Below are 21286 nucleotides of genomic sequence, written 5' to 3'. Positions count from 1 at the left end.
ATGTTGCATGTCATACTTCATAAAGCTGTTTATTACCTTTCTCCTCATCATCATCATCATACCAAGTCAAACCTGTGCATCTTTACTCAGAAGATACAGGACATTTCCAGGTGACCTGTTTATTGAGTAGTCATCCTGTTTTGTATGCTCAAAGTCTGGGGAGAGGTGAGGCAACTGTTTATCGAGCATCCATTCTGAAGTGTTTGCAAGGAGGTGATACTTGATATCCCAGGCTTTCTGGAGCATTTTCTTGAGACTTTCCTTATCACGAAACGTCTGATTTTGGGGAAAGGAGCTGTACCTTATGCACCAAATCAACTTTAAGTGCGTGACCTTAATTTGCCAGTATGTGGCTGTGTGCACACTACACAGCTTCAAAGCCACATTTCCCCCTCAAAGAATTCCAGTCACTGTAGTTTGTTAGCAGTTTATGGGAATTGGAGGAGTAAAGTACGGTGCCCAGAATACTTTGGAGGAGAGAATGTGCTTTGACATGTACTTTAAAGAGTGTGTATACAATCTGAAAACAGCAGCTCTCTGGAAGCTGTATATATTTTTCCCCATGGGCAAAAGAAAGCTGGGATGCAATTGTGACTGGAAACACAGCAAAAGGGGAAAGGTGAAGCAACTGGGTCCCGTCCCCCCCATCAATGAAAATTTCTGCTTCAGATTCAGTCACCTCTCTGTTATTTGATCTCTTGCAGACTTCCAGTCACCCTCTGGCAGCTTTGACTTTCAGACACCAAAAATTGCATTTGTTTCAAAGGGAATGGAAAAAAACCCAACAACCAGGTTTCAAAACTTTGTGGAAAGCACATGAGGTTAGTGGAATAAATTTTTGTTTCTGGATGGATCTGAGCACTTTAAAGCAGAAAGGGCAACCGCATACATGTTTAGTCAGAAGCAACTCCCACTATGTTTGATGGACACGCTTCCCATAGGGAGTGTATTTAAAATGGCAGCTGCCTGACGTTCCTCACTGCAATATGCACAGAGCCAGGTATTTCCTTTTCAAAAAAAAAGTAACTAAATATCAAACAATGGCAATTTGTTTGAGGCTCTTCTCATACTTTGTCCCAGCAACAAGAATCTTGTGGAGCAGATTGGAATTACTGACTCATTGCAGATATGAGGGAGAGAACTCAGGCTGAGAGATCTTACCTAAGGACATTTTTGGCATCCATCTGTCTTGAGAGACAATGGAGTGCTCCTCCAGGGGTGAAGTCAAACCACTGCATTAGCAGTGCTCTCTTCCACCATGTGAATCTGACCAGAGAAGACGTCTGGGCTAATCACTCCAAGCCCAGACTGTGTATTTAGAAGCATGACTAACCTTTTTTGCCTGTGTTTTCTTGCTGCTGTATGAAAAAGCACATGAATGTGACCTTTGAAAGTTTTGAAAGTACCGTAAACCTTTTTTTTACTTACCAAACTATGTAGTTTTTTCTATGCTAAAGTTGCTTTGAAAGAGACTTTAAAGGTGGCGGCTCAGTTGGTTAGAGCATGGTGCTGATAATGCCAATGTCATGGGTCATATGGGCCAGCTGCATATTCCTGCATTACAGGGGGTTGGACTAGATGACCCTCAAGGTCCCTTCCCACTCTACGATTCTCTGATTCTAAAAACTGGATTTTTAAAGGTATTTGTTGCTGTTTAGTGGTTTAGTCGTGTCTGACTCTTCGTGACCCCATGGACCAGAGCATGCCAGGCACTCCTGTCTTCCACTACCTCCTGCAGTTTGGTCAAACTCATGTTAGTAGCAGACTATATTGCCACACTTTACTTCGCTGCATGTTTTGTGATTTTAAACTTCTGCTCGAGCTCTCTTATTGGAGAGTGCATGCCCCACGTCTGGATCCAGGGAATTCTTCTTCAAACCAATCATAACCAACAATAGCTGAGTGAGATTCGAAGCAGATGTTCTTCATACTCCTAGACCCTACACTACACCAACTCTGTACCTAACAGTTCCTGTGTGGTGCAGAGGTTAAAGCAAGAGTCAAGTTCACCACCACCCCCCAGCCATGACTGGGTAACCCTGGGCAAGTTGGTACAATTTCTCAGCCTAACCTACCACACAGAGTTGGGAGGATAAAGCAAGGCAGCGGCAGAGGGGCGGGGAGAGAGGATCAGTGTATGCTGCTGTGAGATTCTCAGAAGATGGATGGGATCAGATAAAGATGGACTAAAGGAATAAATTGGTGAAAAAGTTCTTTCCAAAAGTGTTACGTGACACACTGAATTCCTGTGCGGACTGCTCCACATGAGGATGTTCGACACAACTTTTGCCAAAGGAACTGGGCCAGTAATATGTGTCTCACCTGCGTTGCCTCTCGTCTCGCCTAACAAAGAAGCAGCCTGTCCTCTGAAACTCCTCTGTAATGAAGGGGAGGATCAGGTAGCACTGGAAATGCACACAAAGGGCAACTGATAACCAGGACTCCATGCAACCTGCACCACTCTCCTGATCAGACCCCCATTTTAATTCTACTTCTGGGAAATCCAGTCACTACAAATGGTAAAACGGGAATTAAACACACTGGGCCGCATTTGTGCATTTCGTGTTACTTAGACTACTTCTAAGAGCCAGAAATTTACAGGAAAGATAACTTCATCAAATTTGGATCTCCGTGCCAATTTTCTCATTAGCTGGACTTGCTTCTTGCCTCAAAGAGGATGTTTTGGTTCCAGTCACAGAGTTCAAAAGGCTTGATTCAGGCTGCAAGTGGACATCCTCTGTTGTCAGGATTGTAAAGCAGAATGGGTAGCAGGGCAGGTTCAGTCCACTCACCCACCTTCCTGGGACTCATTTTCTTATCTTTTCCACCCACGCCAGTGGCGATTATTTCTGATCACCCAGCCTCACAGGGAGAAAAATGGCTGACAAACATTGTTTCATAGAGGGGAGAGCTCCGCAGTGGCTAGTGTCTTTGGGACTGGTAGGGCGGAAAGGCAGGTAGACCAACAGTAGGCATGGGCCAGAGTGAATGACAGGTAGTGCCAATTCATTCAAGTTTTGTCTCAATCCTACTGCTTGCTGAGTTCTACTAGGCGAACACGAACTGAGCTCTACTAGGAGAACACGAACCCTAAGGACACTCGCCAGCTAATCGCAGTTCCTCTTGCTTCATGGGAATCACAGATAGATTAAATTGTGGCCTGCCATGGCACGTAAACCTAGATATATTTAAAGTAGGAAATGCTTATAGATCCTCACGCTTATAATAGGATGCTTCAAATGCATCATCTAGTCATCACTTACATCCATGCCCCCAGACTGCCTGGTGAAAATAAGAGGCCCACTGTACTGTGGGTGCGAAAGCCCACATCTGATGTGTTCTATGATTAGAAACTGGATATGTTTGGCTTGACTATAAAAACCATGAAGCTCTGCGCCTCGGGTCTTAATTTTTGATCCACCACAGTACCATGAAACACTGAATCTGATTTTCACGGTGAAATCGTCTCCATCTATGTTTTTGTACGGTAGAAGCATCATGAAATGTTGGATCCATGCTTTTTTTTTTTTGCCTTGAATTTCATGGGTATGCATGTGAGTTGTGGGTAGACAGCAGATCTGTATTGTCTGATCACATTGCCTCTGGGAAGTCGGTGGAGATACTGCAAGGCCCAATACCAAATTTCTGTCTAGTGCTTCAGATGCACTTTTATACAATACTTTTTATAAAAAAAGAAAAAAAAGGTTGTTGCTGTAGTTGTAACTGTAAGTGCCACACTTTTAACATGGGCGGGGGGGGGGGTGCCGGTATTGCATATCGTTGAGTACCTCCAGAAAAAGTGCTGCTTTTGTTGAATCATTGAATTGTAGAACTGTAGAATTGGAAAGGACCCTGAGAATCATCTAGTCCAGCCCCCTGCAATGCAGGAATACGCAGCTGTCCCATACAGGGATCAAATCTGCAACCTTGGCGCTTAGACAAATAATACGTTAGCAGTCTTGTGAGCTTTCAAGTTACACAGAAGCCTGTCTGAAGAAATTATTATTTGTAGCTCTGTGGAATGCGACACCAATGTTTGCACAGAATGCTTTCTCTGGTACAATTTTTAAAAAATTATTCTTAAAAAAGAATTCTATGTAACTCTTCTTAGAAATCAACCAGCATCTTAGGTGAGGACGATAAAACACAGTATATCGTCCACAATGATCTGAAGAATTTCTTGTTCAAAGCCTGATTTCAGGCCAAGGCTATATATACAGTAAGTAACTCTAAAAAAGACTTCTTCAAAGTCCATCAACTCCTCCTGCTGCCAATTTTAGCTTGAAGTGGTTGGCTTTGCTTTAGGCCCAAACCAATGACCCTGTTTCCTGCATTTGGAGCATGACTAACCTTGTAGCTGAGGAAGCTGAAAGGAGGCTGTTGCACAAACACATTCAAAACTGTGTTGAAATACCATATTCTTCTTGGATTGTAGAAATGTAAAAGTCATAGGAAGGGCAACAGCAGGGGTCGACTTGTGTAATCTTTCGTAATATGGAATCTGCTATGAGGCCAAAATTTTGCACCCCCAAATGGATCTTCACAGTTATGGATCTTCTCAATTTTGCACCTGTCAGCTTGGTGACCTGTGCAGGGTTATGCCAACCTAGCAGTTCAAAAGCATACCAGCAAAAGCAGATTAGTAGGTACCATTGCGGCGGGAAGGTAAACAGCGTTTCCATGTGCTCTGGCACTCGTCACAGTGTCCCGTTGCACCAGTAGCGATTTAGTCATGCTGGTCACATGACCCGGAAAGCTGTCTGTGGACAAATGCTGGCTCCCTCGGCCTGAAAGCAAGATGAGCGCCACACCCCATAGTCGCCTTTGACTGGACTTAACAGTCCAGGGGTCCTTTACCATTTTACCTGTGTGGGGAACTGCCACACCACCCTAAATATGGCGCTGGCAGCAGCTTGAATTATTATTAAGGAGGAGAAAGGCAGGTGGTAGAATTGAGTAGGGTGGCTAGAGAAGATACCCAGCCAATTCTTTTGTTATTCACCCCACAAACAGGATCATATATTCCCCCCCCCAAAAAAACTATATAAGCTTTAAATTTGGGGAAGGAGGCGGACTTCTGTGCTGTTCTAGGCTGTGTATTGTGTTAGTCAGAAAATGCAACACATGCAGCCCAGCTACCAGTCAAATTTCTGCCTGTTCTGCCATTATCCAGCTAAGTCCCCTTTTCTACCCAAGCACATTTTTGTCTGTTTTCTTTTTCCTTCGTACAGTAGTGCCTCAGGTTACAGACGCTTCAGGTTACAGACTCCGCTAGCCCAGAAATAGTTCTTCGGGTTAAGAACTTTGCTTCAGGATGAGAACAGAAATCGTGCTCCGGCGGTGCAGTGGCAGCAGGAGGCCCCATTAGCTAAAGTGGTACCTCAGGTTAAGAACGATTTCAGGTTAAGAACGGACCTCTGGAACGAATTAAGTACTTAACCTGAGGTACCACTGTAACTGCTTTTTTTCTGTCCCTCTTACAAATAGTAGAATCCCAAGTAAGAAGTGATGTGTTGTTTTAATCATGTTGCCAGCTGGACACTACTTACCCCATAGCTATCAACTTTCAGATTTGAAAATAAGGGATCAGCAGCCTCGAAAATAAGGGATCAGCAGCCTCACCTGTCCCGGGGACAGGGATATCTAACAATCCGGGATAGCAGGAAACGGCGCTGGAATAAGGGAATTTCCCGCAAAAACAGGGAAGGTTGAAAGCTATGACTTACCCTGGTTGAACTTAATGGCCCAAGAAATGACTGTTTCAAAGCACTCAGTGCCTTTCCTTATTTTATTGACAGCACTGTATTTAAAAGATTTCAACTGCCCTCCTTTACACAGCTGCCGGGGGGGGGGCTGCTTGCAGTAACAAAAGTAGGCTATAAATGAAACATAGTGTGTGTATGTGGAAAAATATTATTAGCATTTCATCAATACAGTAATTTAAACGTCTACACTGATCCTTATACTGTATATTGATCCTCCCACTACTCTTGCACCGCATATGAAGGATTAAAATGTGAACGTGGAAGTGAAGTTTTCCTCCCCCCCACCCGCCCCGCCTACACTTTCCCCTCCCCTTTGGAGATGGGCGGGGATGACGGCCGCATGTCTCCTGGCATGCCACGCTCGCCTTCGCCACCTCTTGCCTGACGTCATAATAGCGGTTGGCGAATGCCTTTGGCCCGGTCGCAGCCGAACGCGGCTGGTTTGAGCTGGTGCGTCGTCATGGCGACACCGCCGGGCCTATAAATACAGGCTCTGCGGGGCTGGCGGGGCTTTGTCAGTGAGGCGGCCACAGAAGCAGCAGCAGCAGCAGCCGCTATCCTGCGCGGCGGGCGAGCGGGCTCCGGCTCCTTCTCTCCTCCACAGCGGCCGGTTCTTCCCCCAAGTCCCGCAGGGTTCGACTGGGTACGACCCACCCGTCGTCGTCCCCCCGCCACCGGCTGCCGCGCAGGGTAGGAGAGGCTGCTGCTGCTGAAGGACAAGAAACCGCCGCCGTCGCCGCCGCCGCAGTCTGAGGTAAGGCCGGCCTAAGCAGCAAGCCGGCCACGTGGATGGTGGGGTGGGCGGAAGAGCAGCCGCCGAGCAGGCCGGGCCGCCCTGTGGATGGCGGAGGAAGGGGGGTCCGCGTGGGGCCGAATCGAGGGGTGAATGTGGAGGATTTTGGCGAAACAACGTGGCGTAGCCCACCGCGCTCCCATAAATAGGGGCTTCGGTGATGATTATTATTATTATTAGTAATTATTATCATCATCATTAGTATTCGTTATGGGGCTTAATACTTGCTCGCACGCAAATTTAATTAAGAACGATTGTTTATGGTCCCCCAATTCTGGTACATAATGGCCGTCTCCTAATTAACTTTATTAGCAGATTCGTCCCGTTGAGATTCTAAGCTGACCTTAAAGTATTTCTTTTCTCTCCCACACCATATTTTTTCTAACTTGCCCCCTCCCCCGGTGGGATTAGTAATGTATTGGAAGTTCCACTTTAACCCCCCCTTTTTTGCGTGTCTCTTCCCCTCCCCCACCCATCTCCCTAATATCCTTGATTGTCGTTGCAGTAAAGAGGATGACTTACTGTTCCTGGTAGGGTAACTACCATTCCGAGGTTGGCCTTGTGGGGAGACGGTGTGTATAGGGAACTGCGGGCTCTTATTCCTTATTTGTGCCGGGTAGGGAGGGAGAGAGGAAATACTGCAGTGCCTTTTCCTCTTCGGTCTCACTGCAGTAGATAGTTCAGCACTGGTACGAGGGGGTAGTGGGGATAATGAGGGGGTGGGGTGGGAGAAACCTTTGGAAATAAAAATATTTATGGGGGTAGGTGCTAGCCTGAGCAGCTGCCGTTCAGGTGGGGTCTGGGATGGAGAAGCCGGTTTTTTTTTTGCATGTTTGTGTCCAGAAAGCTAGCATTAATGATGGCATGGTTTCAATAAGTCAGTTTGAACTGGGTTACAGAGCCCCAGACTTGGGCCAACCCATTCTCATTCTCTCTCTCTCCCCACCCGCTGCAATATAAAGGGCGACTGCAGATGCGGCTCTATTCTTCTTGATCTCTCTGCTCCACCCCCTTCACATGTTGGAGCTGGTGTGCTTCACCCTGCCACAGTTATCTTATCAGGGGAGGAGGAGAGAGGTAGCACTTAGTCATTCTTGGCGGCCATACGTACAAAAGACAAAGCCTGACCTTCCTCAACAGAATTTGTGAGGAGATCTGGCAAAGTGGTGACAGCTGGACATATGTTTGCCGGGTGTACAGCTGAAGTTGAGTGCTGGAAAGGAGATGGCTTGTTATGTCTAGTGCTTAAGAGTAAACAGCATTTTTCAAATGCAAGCCAGTAAAGCTTATGGGCTGGCCTTCCTCCTCTGTTCCAAAGAAGGGACTCTTTGCCATCTTGATAGTGGTAAATAGTGACTGCTACAATCCTAGGAACAGTTAGTGATTAAACTAAAATGTGTATGCTGTTACTTAAAGCTGTTGAACAAGTATAAATGATACTATTGTGTATGGGTTACTTGGAAGAATTCTCCATAAAATGATGTATGGATTTATTTGGAAAGTTTTATGCTCAGGGTTTGCTTCTGTGGAATTTGAAGTGGCATGTGAACGTGCACTCCTGAATTTCTGTTGATTTATATTTCTTAAGCAGGATCTATAGCAAAAAGATACATTCAGTTTACTATGGGTTTGCCCACCATAGGAATTTAAGAGTTCAGATTCTATTGTTATACAATTGGAAGGCCATTGGTATTAGTGAAATAGCTTCCAGTTATGCCCAAGGTTCAACGTTATTAGTGGAGCATAAGCATAAGGCTATAAAAGATACTGTGAAATTGATGAAAGGGCATAAAAAGATTGAGCCAGTAGGGACATACTAAAAAAAATTGCTTACCTTGCTCCTTCAGTAAAATTACTGCTTTTCAACATACTTAGTTGGTTGCTAAGATACACTTTCAAAATATGGGTCAAACATTGGAAAAGCACAGTGTATTTTAGAATCTTGTGTTCTAAAAGCATTTGTGCAGGCTGTAATGTACCACATTAGTGACATCTCAGACATTTTCTCATCTGTTCTTTCCCTCCCAATCTTTTAATGGTGATTTCAGAGATGGAAAGTAGACTGAACTGAATGCAAATTAGGAATTCAAACACAATTAGTCATTTTAATGGCATCCATCTTGTTGTTCCTTGATAATAAATTGAAATTTGAGTTAAATTTCAGGCCTGTACATTTTGCTCTGTTTAAATTATTTTTATGCTGTTTTTCAGAATTGTAGATCCTCCCTCAGCAACTTATAATCAAAGAATAAAAGATTATTAATTACATAATTCAAATCAATACATATTAAATGCTTATTAAATATAAAAATTGATATCACCTTGTGAATTTTATTTATATTTAAGTCTCTAAAACTTTTACATCACTGTTCTCTGTTTCCTGTGGCTGTTTACAAAAGGCATGGTGGAATGTGCCAGTGAATTCAAGCACAAATTGTTTCTTGTCTGTCTTTGAAGCAAGTTGGACTGCAGAACTGCAGAGATTGTGCTAGCACAACAGCAGATTGTTTCTATGTTGCATTAGCTGCCTTGTCCCCAATTATGCCATTCATTCCCCTAGTATCTCTACATCTGCCAATTGTTTTACTGTTAAGGGCCTGGAGGTGGCAGGAATGTTTTGACATTATGCCCTGCAGGCATTCATGCAAGAGTCTGGCATCAAGCCAAACCAGAGTGGGTCAAGCTGTTTAATGCCATGATTCAGCTTTTTATTGCTTTTATCACCAGGTTGTGTGAAAACGTGTGCTGTTACTCACTTGGAGTGACAGCAGAATTACAGTATAGGCAGCATGTTCCCACTGTCTTTAATGGAACTTACTCCAAGGATTTCAGCCTTAAATCTGTAGTGATATTAGAGCAAAGAAACAGGCTGTTTTCTCTAATGTTATACAGATTTTGTGTACACAGCTGCTAGTTCTTGACCCTCAATCTGTAGCTACCAGCTACTGCAGAGTGCCTTCTCTCCTCCATTTTTCTGCCAACCAGTCCCCCCCCCCCTTGTCTGGGCTCCTGCCAGGAGTATATTTAAACTCCTTCTGAGTGACCAGCATGGACTGTGTATTTTGCAGTTGTATTTGCAGTTCCTCACAAACACTTATGCTTTTTCCGTACTCTAGGCTCCCCCTTTGAGTCAAAGCAATACTACATGAAATTCTCAAGTGTGACAACTCACTTGACTTTTTGTAGTAGCTTAATTAAACTCCACGGAGAACTTGAGTTTTCGGAAAGCTGTGGAAGAAAATGGACACTTAAATTGTAGCAACTACATGCACCTGTAGACAGATTTCTTCTTTTATGAGTAAAACAGAAACAAACACAGGAAGCTCTGTCTTCCTATTGTTTGCCTCTTGTAATCTCAATGTTCACTGCAAGAAAGTTTGTTTGTCTTTTGGTACTGGTTTACTCAGGAAGCTCCTAGGTCCAATTTCTTTAAAAGACACATTTTGGCATAAATGTTGATGCCTAAAAGCCTTTTATAATCCAGAACAGTTCATGTAACTGATATGAAAATTGCTTAGGGAGCATAAAGGTTACTTTCCTGTTTCAGGATCTTTCTTTCCTGGAGAGACTTCCTTGGAGCACAACTAAAAGTAGTTGCCTTCAAAATTGCACCTTGAACTGTGAGAGATGGCTTTTTAAGTTGCTGTACCGTGGTACCTCGGGTTACAGGTGCTTCAGGTTAAGACTCCGCTAACCCAGAAATAGTACCTCGGGTTAAGAACCATGCTTCAGGATAAGAACAGAAATCGCGCGGTGACAGCGGGGAGCCCCACTTGCTAAAGTGGTACCTCAGGTTAAGAACAGTTTCAGGTTAAGAACGGACCTCTAGAACAAATTAAGTGGTACCTGAGGTTAAGAATGGACCTCCAAAATGAATTAAGTTATTAACCCGACGTACCACTGTATTTTCCATTCCCCTTGTCTCACTGTGACGGGTGGGAGAACTAATAAACTCTTTCCTGTGTCTTTGCAGTTTTTCACTGAAAATCACTTTGGTATAACAACATCAAGCAAGATGAATGACTTCTGTGGTGAGGAATTCAATTTTTCTTTCCTTGACGAAGGCTTTACTGCAAAGGATATCCTAGACCAAAAAATAAATGAAGTTTCTTCCTCGGTGAGTATGGTAGATAGACTGAATATTTTTTTTAAAATGTTTTATACTAAACGTAGGGTTGTTGCTATTGTAATATACACTAGTAGGCAACTGCATATTGACAGATGAATGTTTTCTTTGTTTCCAGGATGATAAAGATGCATTCTATGTTGCTGACCTTGGGGATGTTCTCAAAAAACATTTGCGGTGGTACAAGGCCCTCCCTAGGGTATCTCCTTTCTATGCCGTCAAATGTAATGATAGCATAGCTCTAGTGAAAACTCTGGCTGCTCTTGGGGCAGGATTTGATTGTGCCAGTAAAGTAAGTGACTGCTTTTAAATGTTTTGATTAAATACTGTGTATTAGAAATGAAAATATGTCTGCCTTTGATTTAAATTGTCTTATTTCCAGAGAAACCATTTCTAGTAACTAATGTGCAAACTAAAAAAATGGATTTTTTTCCAGACTGAAATACAGCTGGTCCAGAGTGTTGGTGTGCCTCCAGAGCGTATAATATATGCAAATCCATGCAAGCAAGTCTCTCAAATTAAGCATGCTGCAAACAATGGTGTGCAGATGATGACATTTGATAGTGAAGTTGAGCTGATGAAAGTTGCAAGAGCCCACCCAAAAGCAAAGTAAGAAACATTTACAATTTATTTTAGTACAATCTATATGTTCTCTCTAGGTAAATGTGAGGCCCCAGATAACAGACGGTGACCATTTAGGCAGATCTGTGCAAAAAACAGGTGGCATTGCTGTTTTTGACAGAATAAAGGTAGCTCCCCACCCTCAACTATTAAGCTACTTTTTCTCAGAGCAACTACAAATGTGTGTTCTGAAATACATGTGCATGTGCTTATGTGTTCTAAAATGTTTTCTAGGCTGGTCTTGCGCATTGCAACAGATGATTCAAAGGCTGTTTGTCGCCTAAGTGTTAAGTTTGGAGCTACACTAAAAACCAGCAGGTTGCTCCTTGAACGAGCAAAAGAACTTGATATCGACATAATTGGAGTGAGGTGAGCAGCCGGGTTGTGTGGAAGAAATTGCACACTTGCTACTTACAAATTCTGCTTTTGTTAAGAAGGATGAGCAAAACTCCCAATAACTCAACCCATCTTTTCTAGTTTCCATGTTGGAAGTGGCTGTACAGATCCTGAGACGTTTGTGCAAGCTATTTCTGATGCCCGTTGTGTCTTTGATATGGGAGTAAGTACATTTTAAGAGCATTTCCTATAGCACTAACGAGTCATAGTACTGTGAGATTGCCAGAATGTGTCTGAAATACAAAATATTTAAAGTAAACTTGGGAAACCTACATTTTTGTGCTGTTGGTCTAAGATGCTAATTCAGATTAGTTAAAATTCTTGTTTGCTTCATTAGTTCAGATGGTGAAACTGATCAATACTATCAATAAAAGTATGATTTCAATCACATTTCAATATTTCTGCCTTTTAGGTTGAGCTTGGTTTCAACATGTACCTGCTTGACATTGGTGGTGGTTTTCCTGGCTCTGAAGATGTGAAACTTAAGTTTGAAGAGGTACATAACCTTAAGTGCTTTGTATGTGAAGAGCATTCTTCTAACTTTGCTCCCCAGATCATATTAAACAACTCCCAGCATCTGCTTCCAATTGACATGGAGGGGATTTCACTATTATAGGCAAAAGATGTTTGTATAAGTTTCTTGAAGTACCAACAAGCACATGAGTCTATGGCGGCTGCAGGTTTCCTTCTCCCACTGAAGCGAGACTTGAAAGAGGCCTTTTGATGTAGCCAATAGAACAGGTTGTAGCATGTGTGGTGCCCATGACAGCTTCTCCAGTTTGCAAATGTGCCTGTGAGTCAAAAAAGGTTTGTCAGCCTAAATTTAAGAGTATTGCTTAGAGTGAAGCCACCAGTTCAATTATTTCTAATATATATATTTACTTCATTACTTATACTGCATAATAGATGTAGCTTATAGGCAGTTTACAAGTATAAAACAACTTGTACTAAGTAATAGCTTTACCTACATGAATAACTTTTACCTTGCCTCTGTGGAAGAGACATCTGCATCATGAATTTCAGGTTGAAATACTTTGCTATACAGCAACATCAATTTCTGGGCTACACCGTGATACATTTTACAGCATAGTAGAAATTTACTTGATATGTTGCATAGCCTCCATACTGCTAAAGTGGCAATACGGCATGTGTTAAGCTTGAAAAAAATGCTTACAACTCTTCCATATATGGCTATTTCAGTTCTGCTGCAAAACATTGAACCTTCAGTCTTAAATTAGACAGCTAGTATAAGTGAATACACTCTAGAATGAGTTAACAGTAGCTAAAGTGGGCAGGGTGAATGGAGGGATGGGATAACAATGGAAGGAGATAGCCGCTGCCACATCTCTCAACTCCATTGTTCACACTGAAGTGAGGGCGAGGCAAATTGCTATGCTAGCCTGGAGCTGATGTAGACAGTGAGGCTGACTGCCTGTCCCTGCCACCAAAACACCCGATATTGGGGCACAGTACAAACCACTGTGAAAATAATGTGATGCTGGTGTCGCTCTGGGTAGAGGGGACATCTCTGTCCCATTCTCACCCCCAACAGTGCAAAGGGAGTTTGGATTGCAGCCAAAGTCCTTCACATTCTAGTTCATTTGAGCAATCCAGATGTGCATAGCTGAAAGTTCACAAAAACTTTCTGTTGGCTTTAAATCGAGTTGAGATTGCTTGGGAAATCATGAACTGATTTTCCAAGTCATAACTTTTTTTAGAGCACTGTTGTGAATGATTTATCAAATTCAAAGCAACCTCCTTTCCCTAGTGTGGAAGTTCTATGTTTCTGTTCTAAATCATATCCAAGTTTTTAGTAGATTATTCAACAAAGAGCCAATAGTTTGTTGCTGGATTCCAACCCATCAGTCTCTTGCATTGAGAATGTAGTGCAAGCTAATTGTTTATTGGATATCCATGTTGCTTAACAACTCTATTAAACCCATTTCTCTCTCTCTCTCTTTTTTTAAAAAGATAACTAATGTAATCAATCCTGCCTTGGACAAGTATTTTCCTTCTGATTCTGGAGTGAGAATTATTGCAGAGCCTGGCAGATACTATGTTGCATCAGCTTTTACACTTGCTGTTAATATCATTGCAAAGAAAGTAGTAATAAAAGAACACACTGGATCAGATGGTATGTAATACTTAAATAACATCCTGGACCTTATATGTTAACTGCCCAAATACTCATAATTTATTTTTTTAAAAAAATAATTTTATTGATTTTTACAATTTTTATCATCACCACAATCATTATTTCAAAAACAAAATACATTATAAATCCTCTGCTTCTCCCTCCCTCCTGTGACTTCCCTCAACTTCCTTTTCTGGTTCTTTTGGCATATTATCTCATCCTGCTTATTGGTTAATTCTTATTATTCTTCACTTATCATTTTAAAATCTTGTTTCTAGTTCTACATTTATTTTGTAAATTGCAAGTGTTTAATCAAACCCTGCAAGTGAGTCAATTTTTTTATATTGATTCTGTATATATAATATAAATGGTTCCCAGTCCTTAAAATCTCTACTGTCTTTATCTTGAAGTCTTTCCACTAGTTTTGCAAATACTCATAATTGATGGTGGGAACAGAGGAGAGGTCCTTAGAGGGGGCTGGGCCACCCAGTGTTGGAGTGAAAGTCAGTGTTTTGTTTTGTTCATAAGAATTTCAAAAGCAGGGGCTAGGCGGGCAATTTTTCCTGATGACAGTAACAATGCACAGCACTATCCCAGGTTTCTGTTGCTTGGTAATGGCATAGCATGACAAAGTTGGGAACTGTCTTTTAAATATCTAGCCAATTGCTCTATTCTAATATTCTTTTTTTCCCTCTCCCCCAAATAGATGAAGAAGAAGCAAATGACAAAACTCTTATGTACTATGTAAATGATGGGGTTTATGGCTCTTTTAACTGCATCCTGTATGATCATGCACATGTCAAACCAGTTTTGCAAAAGGTACTATGTGTATATTTTATATTGTATTGTACTGTATTATATAGTGTATTTCTGTATAAAAGTATACTGTTAAACTTAAGCCCATTTGTGCTGTAGGTAACTTACTTGTCATTTATCTATGCCAGATACTTAAAACAGGAAAAACAAAAGGGCATCGGTTCTTGCAGAACTGGTATAATGTAGATCTAACTCAGCGACTCTGACTCCCCACATCCCCTAGGACCTTTTGAAAAATACTATGGGTCTTGGTGGAGCTCAGTTGTTGTTCTGCTTGTTGTAACAGCTTCAATTCCATAGAATTCACATTGTGATGCAATAAGATACAATATAAGAAATTAAAGCAATAAAATACAATTTAAACATCAGCATGACTATTCAGTGTGATGGATGTGCCTCCTCCCATCTTCAGCTAAAAATCCACAGATGACACAAACCACAGTTTGAGCAATCCTATTCTAACTCATCTCAGCATTATGTAGTAATGGAGCACATTCTAAATACCATATTATTCGTGATTGTCTTATCGTTGACTGCTGTGGCAGTATGTATGCAATAACTACTTAAATTTTAAATTATTTCCAGAGACCTAAGCCAGATGAGAGGTACTATTCCTGCAGCATATGGGGACCAACCTGTGATGGCCTAGATCGCATTGTTGAGCGCTGTGGCTTGCCAGAGTTGCAGGTTGGGGACTGGATGTTGTTTGAAAACATGGGTGCCTACACAGTGGCAGCTGCTTCTACTTTCAATGGATTCCAGAGGCCAACAATACACTATGTAATGTCAAGACCAGCATGGTTAGTAGTTCTGCTATTATTCTTATTATTTATCTCCCCCACCACCACCACCACTCCTGACTGCCTTGGGAGGGAACAAGCCGGTTTGGTTTGTTACGAGTTGTGACTGTGGGCTTGTGTCTTTCAAACAGCATGAGGGGTAAGCTAAGAACAAACCTTGACTTCTGTTTGTAGAAGAAAATTAAACGCAAGCCAGGGTTCATATCTCACAACAAACAAGATAGGTTTGTTTCCTCCCACACATGGCAGGGGAGGAACAAAACCCTCATGCATGTTAAACCATAGTTTAACGTGAGAGAACTGGACAGCCAATTTTGCTGTCATGTTTTCTCTAGTTCAGGGGGGCTGCTGTTTGGAAGGCTTGCTTTATCATTATGACTTTGTCACAGTTCTATGAAAGTGCAGAAGCTCATGTTGAGTGCAGAATTCACCTGATTGAGAATCTCAGCATAATCTTAAAAATAAATCCTCAAGGGTGTGAGTGCAGTGCTTGGCTAAAACTCAGAAGGCAGAGCATTTTCAAAATAAGGTTTGTGGTACATAGTTTTCACTTTCCCATAGCTAGGAAGTGCAGTGTTTTGTACTGTTCACAATCCTTTTTGGTGCAGAATCTAGCAAGAGATTAGTAGAGGGTACACACAGTCATGGTTATCTAGGCCATCTAGGTTACTTACTCTATTTCTTTCTCTCCCCCTTATTAGGCAATTGATGCAGCGGATAAAGGAGCAAGGTTTTCAAGCTGAAGTGGAAGAGCAAGATGTCACTTTGCCACTCTCATGTGCCTGGGAAAGTGGGATTGAACACTATCCAGCAGCTTGTGCTTCAGCTAGCATTAATGTATAGATACAGTTTTGGCTAACATGCAAGTTTAGGAATGGATTTTTAGGGCTTTTGGGACCATTAACTTAATTCTTGCTAGAATTTTAAAATGTTTTTGAATGGCTAGGGTGGCGTAAATGTAACTTGAATAGACAACTAGGAGACGGGGAGGTCACATTTATCTGTGTTCCTATGGAAACTATTTGAATATTGTTTTATATGGATTTTTATTCACTTCTCAAGTATACTACTAAAACTGATCCTTTCTGCCTGTCAAGCATTGTAGCTTGCATATCTGGCAGAATGGTCTGGACGTAGTATTGTGACCTGACTGTTTTACAATAAAGTCTATTGAAATAACTGGGTAGCTTTTCCTTGTCTGTATATGAACAAAAATCTGGGCTGAATAGATTTTAAGATTTTGCGTTTTCACCAGCTCTGGGCTTGAACATTATTTTGATATTTCTACATAACTAGGCCTTCCCAGACAGCAACTAAGGTGGTTTCCCTCAAGCTGGCTTTCACTGTGTGCTGCTTTTCTTTTTTGCCTTTGATTTTTTAACTACCTGATGATAAGACAAGGGAAGAGACTCTTGAGATAAGGCTTGCATGTTGTAATTATGTATATACCTGTAACATCCCATTTAAAGTATATGAAGTATCTTTTAGTTCTTGGCTATCTGAATTTTAATCCAATACAAGCCTGCTTCTCTCAAATTACAGAAATGCCAGTCAACGATACTTTGCATACAGAACTTTTGTAAATTGCCCAGGCACATAAGCTTGTATGGTTTCTTTGGTTTATTCTGTTGAACAATAAAAATGTTCTCTGCAAAGCATTTGTGTGGGAAAATGGCCCGTATGTAGCATTTAGCTAATGAGAACACTTTAAGAATCTGCTGAACTGCTTTTTCAAGGCAGGTATTTTTTTTAAAGTTTAGTATGAATCGTAGCTCAGAATTGGATTCCACTATAAAACATAGTCTTGAAAGTAAATGCATCTTGTTTCAGTGGGACTGATTTCAAAGTAAGACTTGGAAGCACAACAGCACGTTTGCAATCCTCATGAGAATGAGTTTTGGTTTTGACCGCTTAAGTGTAAATGAAATGCTGCTTTTGCCTTTGCCACATCAGAATCTGGCTTTTCTTGTATGTCTCACCCTTTTGTGGTGGTGGTAGCACCGCAAAATTGGGGGGGGGGGAGCTTTGCACAAGCGTCATCTTGATCAGCAGGAACTTACAAATTAATACTTGATTCAGATTCTATGATTCCTGGTGTTCTGAATGGTGTATAATAGCTATAAAACAAAATAACTAAAGCATGTTTTATAAAAACCAGGGTGTAAATCAAACATTTTGAAAAGCAAGCTATTTGCAACACAGTTTTCCTTAATTTCAGCTATGAATGATGGGTTAAAGCCCAAAAGTACTTAGAGAACATACTTAGGACAGCTATTAAGCTGGTAGAGAAGTAGCTTTACCTGTACTCCTGAGGATGAGCAGGTAATATTGAGGAGCTGGGTGTCCTGCAGGGAAAGAACTCACTAGAGCTGGCACTAGTATTTAATTTCTGATTTTCCTTGGATCTCTAGGCAATGCAGTTCTGCAATAGTTAGTCATGCATAGCTTTGCTGGTCAGTTGAGTATAAATTACACGAGAAGAGGTTATTTCAATTTTAAAATACAATGGAACAGGAAAAGCAGACAGATAACCTAAAACTGGAGATACTAAGGGTCAAAGTCACTACACTTTGATTAGTACTTGGAGCATAATAGCATATTGTTCCACATGGTGCATTCTGTTCCTTGGACTTCCAAAGTGAGCTATGATTATCCAAAAACTATATCCAGCTGCTAAAAGCAGTTGCTCCCTACTTTGTGCAGCACTGCAGTTACCCAAACATTTGGGGCTCTGCACTGGACAAGGTTAATTAAAAATGCATTCCATCTTCCATAGGTGTTATCTGCTATAGATAGGCAGACATTAAAAATACCAATGGGTGCTCTCTCACTTGCTCTATCTGCTACGTTTGCACAATTACTGTTGTGGAGGGAATGGGGCTATTTCCATACTTATTAAGAAAGCCCAACTTCCACTGCTATCGTTTAATATCACTTAAAAGGTAAAGGGACCCCTGACCATTAGGACCAGTCGTGACCGACTCTGGGGTTGCGGCGCTCATCTCGCTTTATTGGCCGAGGGAGCCAGCGTACAGCTTCCGGGTCATGTGGCCAGCATGACTAAGCCGCTTCTGGTGAGCCAGAGGAGCGCACGGAAACGCCGTTTACCTTCCTGCCGGAGCGGTACCTATTTATCTACTTGCACTTTGACGTGCTTTTGAACAGCTAGGTTGGCAGGAGCAGGGACCGAGCAACGGGGGCTCACCCTGTCACGGGGATTCGAACCACCGACCTTCTGATCGGGAAGTCCTAGGCACTGGTTTAACCCACAGCGCCACCCGCGTCCCTAATACCACTTATACCCTTAGCTTATTTTATACTATTATTACTAAGTCTGGACAGTTTTGAAGAACTTTATTAAAACTGTTGCCAGACTTACCCCATCCCGGTTAAGTCTCACCAACACTATAACTGAGGACTTGTGTTAAAATCTGTTTCAACCCGCACTGACCTATTGAAGCACAGGTCTGCTTCTGCTATACTATCCTGAAATGTTCTGGCTCTCCTACTAGACACCAGAGCCTTGTCGGCTAAACAGCCTCAGAAAACAAGAAAGCTTGACTCTTAATTAGTGCATGAAGGGGTTAAAACTATAGAGCAAGCTGCCCTGTGAGGCTTAGCCTATGTCACTTCCTCTCACCTTGGGAGGAAGTAGGTAATCAAGCCTCTTTTTTTAACCCATTCCACATGTGGAATTCAACATGTGAGGAGGTCTGAGGCAGCCAGCCTTATGGTTTTTTAACCAGCTGCTTCTGTTTCAGACAAGAAAGGAGTTTGAAACTAGTATTTTTTCTATACCAATAGTTTAGAAACTTTTACCTTTTGTAACTAAGCAACATTTTACAGCTGTATGGAAAAACACATGGATCTGACCTTGGAAGAGTTTTGTAAGTAAACCATTTTATGACTTACCAAGTGGGTGGTCTACCTCTGTACCAGGGCATATTTTAAAGGTTTTGCAGCCTATACTTCCACACTTTGTTCTTTGCTGCATGCTTTGCAAAGTTAAATATCTCTTGTGGTTCTCTCACGAAAGAGTTCTTGCCCTAAACTTGGCTTTCAGGTTCCCAACAAGCCTAGCCTTCCAAACTTGAGACTCCCTCTCTTCTCCCTCAGTGTTGGAAGCTGGTTCTCCTATTAGCCAAGCGATTTGTCTACCTTTGTAAGTCTTTGGCCACCAAGCCACTCTTGCTCCCTTTCAGGTCTGCTTCCTCATTCCCCTTCCTCTCCTGCCGTCTACTTTTGGCTGCCCACCACAAACATCAAGCACCAACCAACACACACTGACCCCGGACTGAGTTGCTCCCAGGCTTTTATTATCTTCTTCTCGTTCTCATTGTCTACCCTCAGCCAATCACGCTGCCGAACTGAAAATTCTAAACCTGCTATTAACCAACCAGAATGTGTCTTGCCTTCTGTGCTTTTGCATACGGAGAGTTCTATCTCCAACGCCGCGTCAGTTGTCAGTTGAGGTTCCTCAGCGGCAGTTAAACCGACATGACAATACAATACGACATGACAATACAAATGACAGAATACGTGGCAATGTCCATTAACCGTTTCAGCTAAACAGGGTTTCTTCACAAATTCCACTAAGTATGAAAACTGGGATGCACCATAGTTAGCTCAATGGGGATAAAGAAAAGCGAGTGAGGCAAACAAATTAAATGAATAAATAAACTAAACAAGGGCCTGAGGGAAAGGGGTGCAGGCGGGGACAGGGGAGGCTAGGAAAGGTGGGAAGATGGAGGGAGGAGGACGTAGGAAATGAAGGGAAAGATGGGGCAATGGAAAGGGGACAGAGGAAGGTTTCTGTGAACCGTCCTGAGAGCTCCGGGTATAGGGCGGTATATAAATTCAATAAATAATAATAATAAAGTAGGTGCCTGAGAGGAAGGGTGCAATAAAGCCAGTGGAGGAGAGATGGAGGAAGCATACTAAGGGAAAAATTGAGGAAGGATACTGGCGTGCTAAAGTGGGGTGTGTGTGTGTGTGGAGCAATTGTTGTCCTCGGCAATTGTTACATTGTTGCGTCAGCTGTTTTGTAATATTTGTATTTATAACTTTTTCTTTTTGCCAAACCTGTCCTAGGAATGGTAATTGGCCATTTAAGGACTGGGTATACATTTCAGAAACAAAACCATAAACAATATCAGGCTCTAACATTAATCCTTAATCTGTGTTGGTTTTATTACATGGCCAGAAACTTTAGATACGCTCAAAAGTTACATCTGGGTCTGAGGGTGAACACCAGGAAGAGTAGACTTAACATACAAAATTGGTCAGGGCAGGAAAATATTGAGAACCCTTGAATTTAAAATAAAACAACTTTATTTTATGCAGTTTTGATATCATTTGCCAGTAGGTGGCAGCAGTGCTACATGCAGTACTTATTTCTGTCTGCTCCTTGCTTAGCTATGAGCTACATTTTTGGAATCACAAACATGTTTTCCCACGGTTCATATCTTGAGCCAGATAAGCTCACCAATGATGGGAGATGAGAAGGCAAGAGCTTTAACATAGCTGAAGAAGTTCAGTTTTGGGTGATTCCAGATGGGTGTTTTTATCATAGAATTGTAGGGTTGGGGACACTATGGTATGCGGGTGGTGCTGTGGTCTAAACCACTGAGTCTCTTGGGCTTGCCGATCAGAAGGTTGGCAGTTTGAATCCCCATGACAGGGTGAGCTCCCATTGCTCTGTCTCAGCTCCTGCCAACCTCGCAGTTCAAAAGCATGCCAGTTCAAGTAGATAAATAGGTACCCTGTGGCAGGAAGGTAAATGGTGTTTCCATGTGCTCTGGCTTCCGTCACGGTGTCCTGTTGCACCAGAAGTGG

General features: G+C 42.1%; 1 protein-coding gene and 1 long non-coding RNA gene across 2 annotated transcripts; one reads left to right on the top strand and one right to left on the bottom strand.

Moving 5' to 3' along the window:
- Positions 1–8470: 8470 nt before the first annotated feature.
- LOC128410170 (uncharacterized) lies at positions 8471–19733 on the bottom strand. Its single transcript, XR_008329406.1, has 4 exons — positions 19610–19733; positions 17752–17873; positions 9731–12492; positions 8471–8792 (listed from the first exon to the last, which is right to left on the bottom strand). It is a non-coding gene; the product is annotated as an uncharacterized LOC128410170 (long non-coding RNA).
- Positions 10574–16630, top strand: ODC1 (ornithine decarboxylase 1). Its single transcript, XM_053380981.1, has 10 exons — positions 10574–10675; positions 10803–10976; positions 11121–11293; positions 11540–11674; positions 11783–11864; positions 12114–12197; positions 13673–13835; positions 14542–14654; positions 15237–15451; positions 16153–16630. Exons 1-10 carry the CDS (start codon positions 10574–10576, stop codon positions 16292–16294), a joined length of 1383 nt encoding a protein of 460 aa, XP_053236956.1. The 3' UTR covers positions 16295–16630.
- Positions 19734–21286: the final 1553 nt, after the last annotated feature.

This window comes from Podarcis raffonei, chromosome 3, assembly GCF_027172205.1.
Source record: "Podarcis raffonei isolate rPodRaf1 chromosome 3, rPodRaf1.pri, whole genome shotgun sequence".
In the NCBI taxonomy this organism is placed as follows: Eukaryota; Metazoa; Chordata; class Lepidosauria; order Squamata; family Lacertidae; genus Podarcis; species Podarcis raffonei.
This window is presented reverse-complemented; position numbering and strand designations above follow the sequence as displayed.

Coding starts and splice junctions, on each gene's coding strand:
- ODC1 (XM_053380981.1), top strand. CDS start 10,574: ATGAATGACTTCTGTGGTGAGGAATTCAATTTTTCTTTCCTTGACGAA. Junction 10,977..11,120: donor GATTTGATTGTGCCAGTAAA/GTAAGTGACTGC, acceptor ATTTTTTTCCAG/ACTGAAATACAGCTGGTCCA. Junction 11,675..11,782: donor ATCGACATAATTGGAGTGAG/GTGAGCAGCCGG, acceptor CATCTTTTCTAG/TTTCCATGTTGGAAGTGGCT.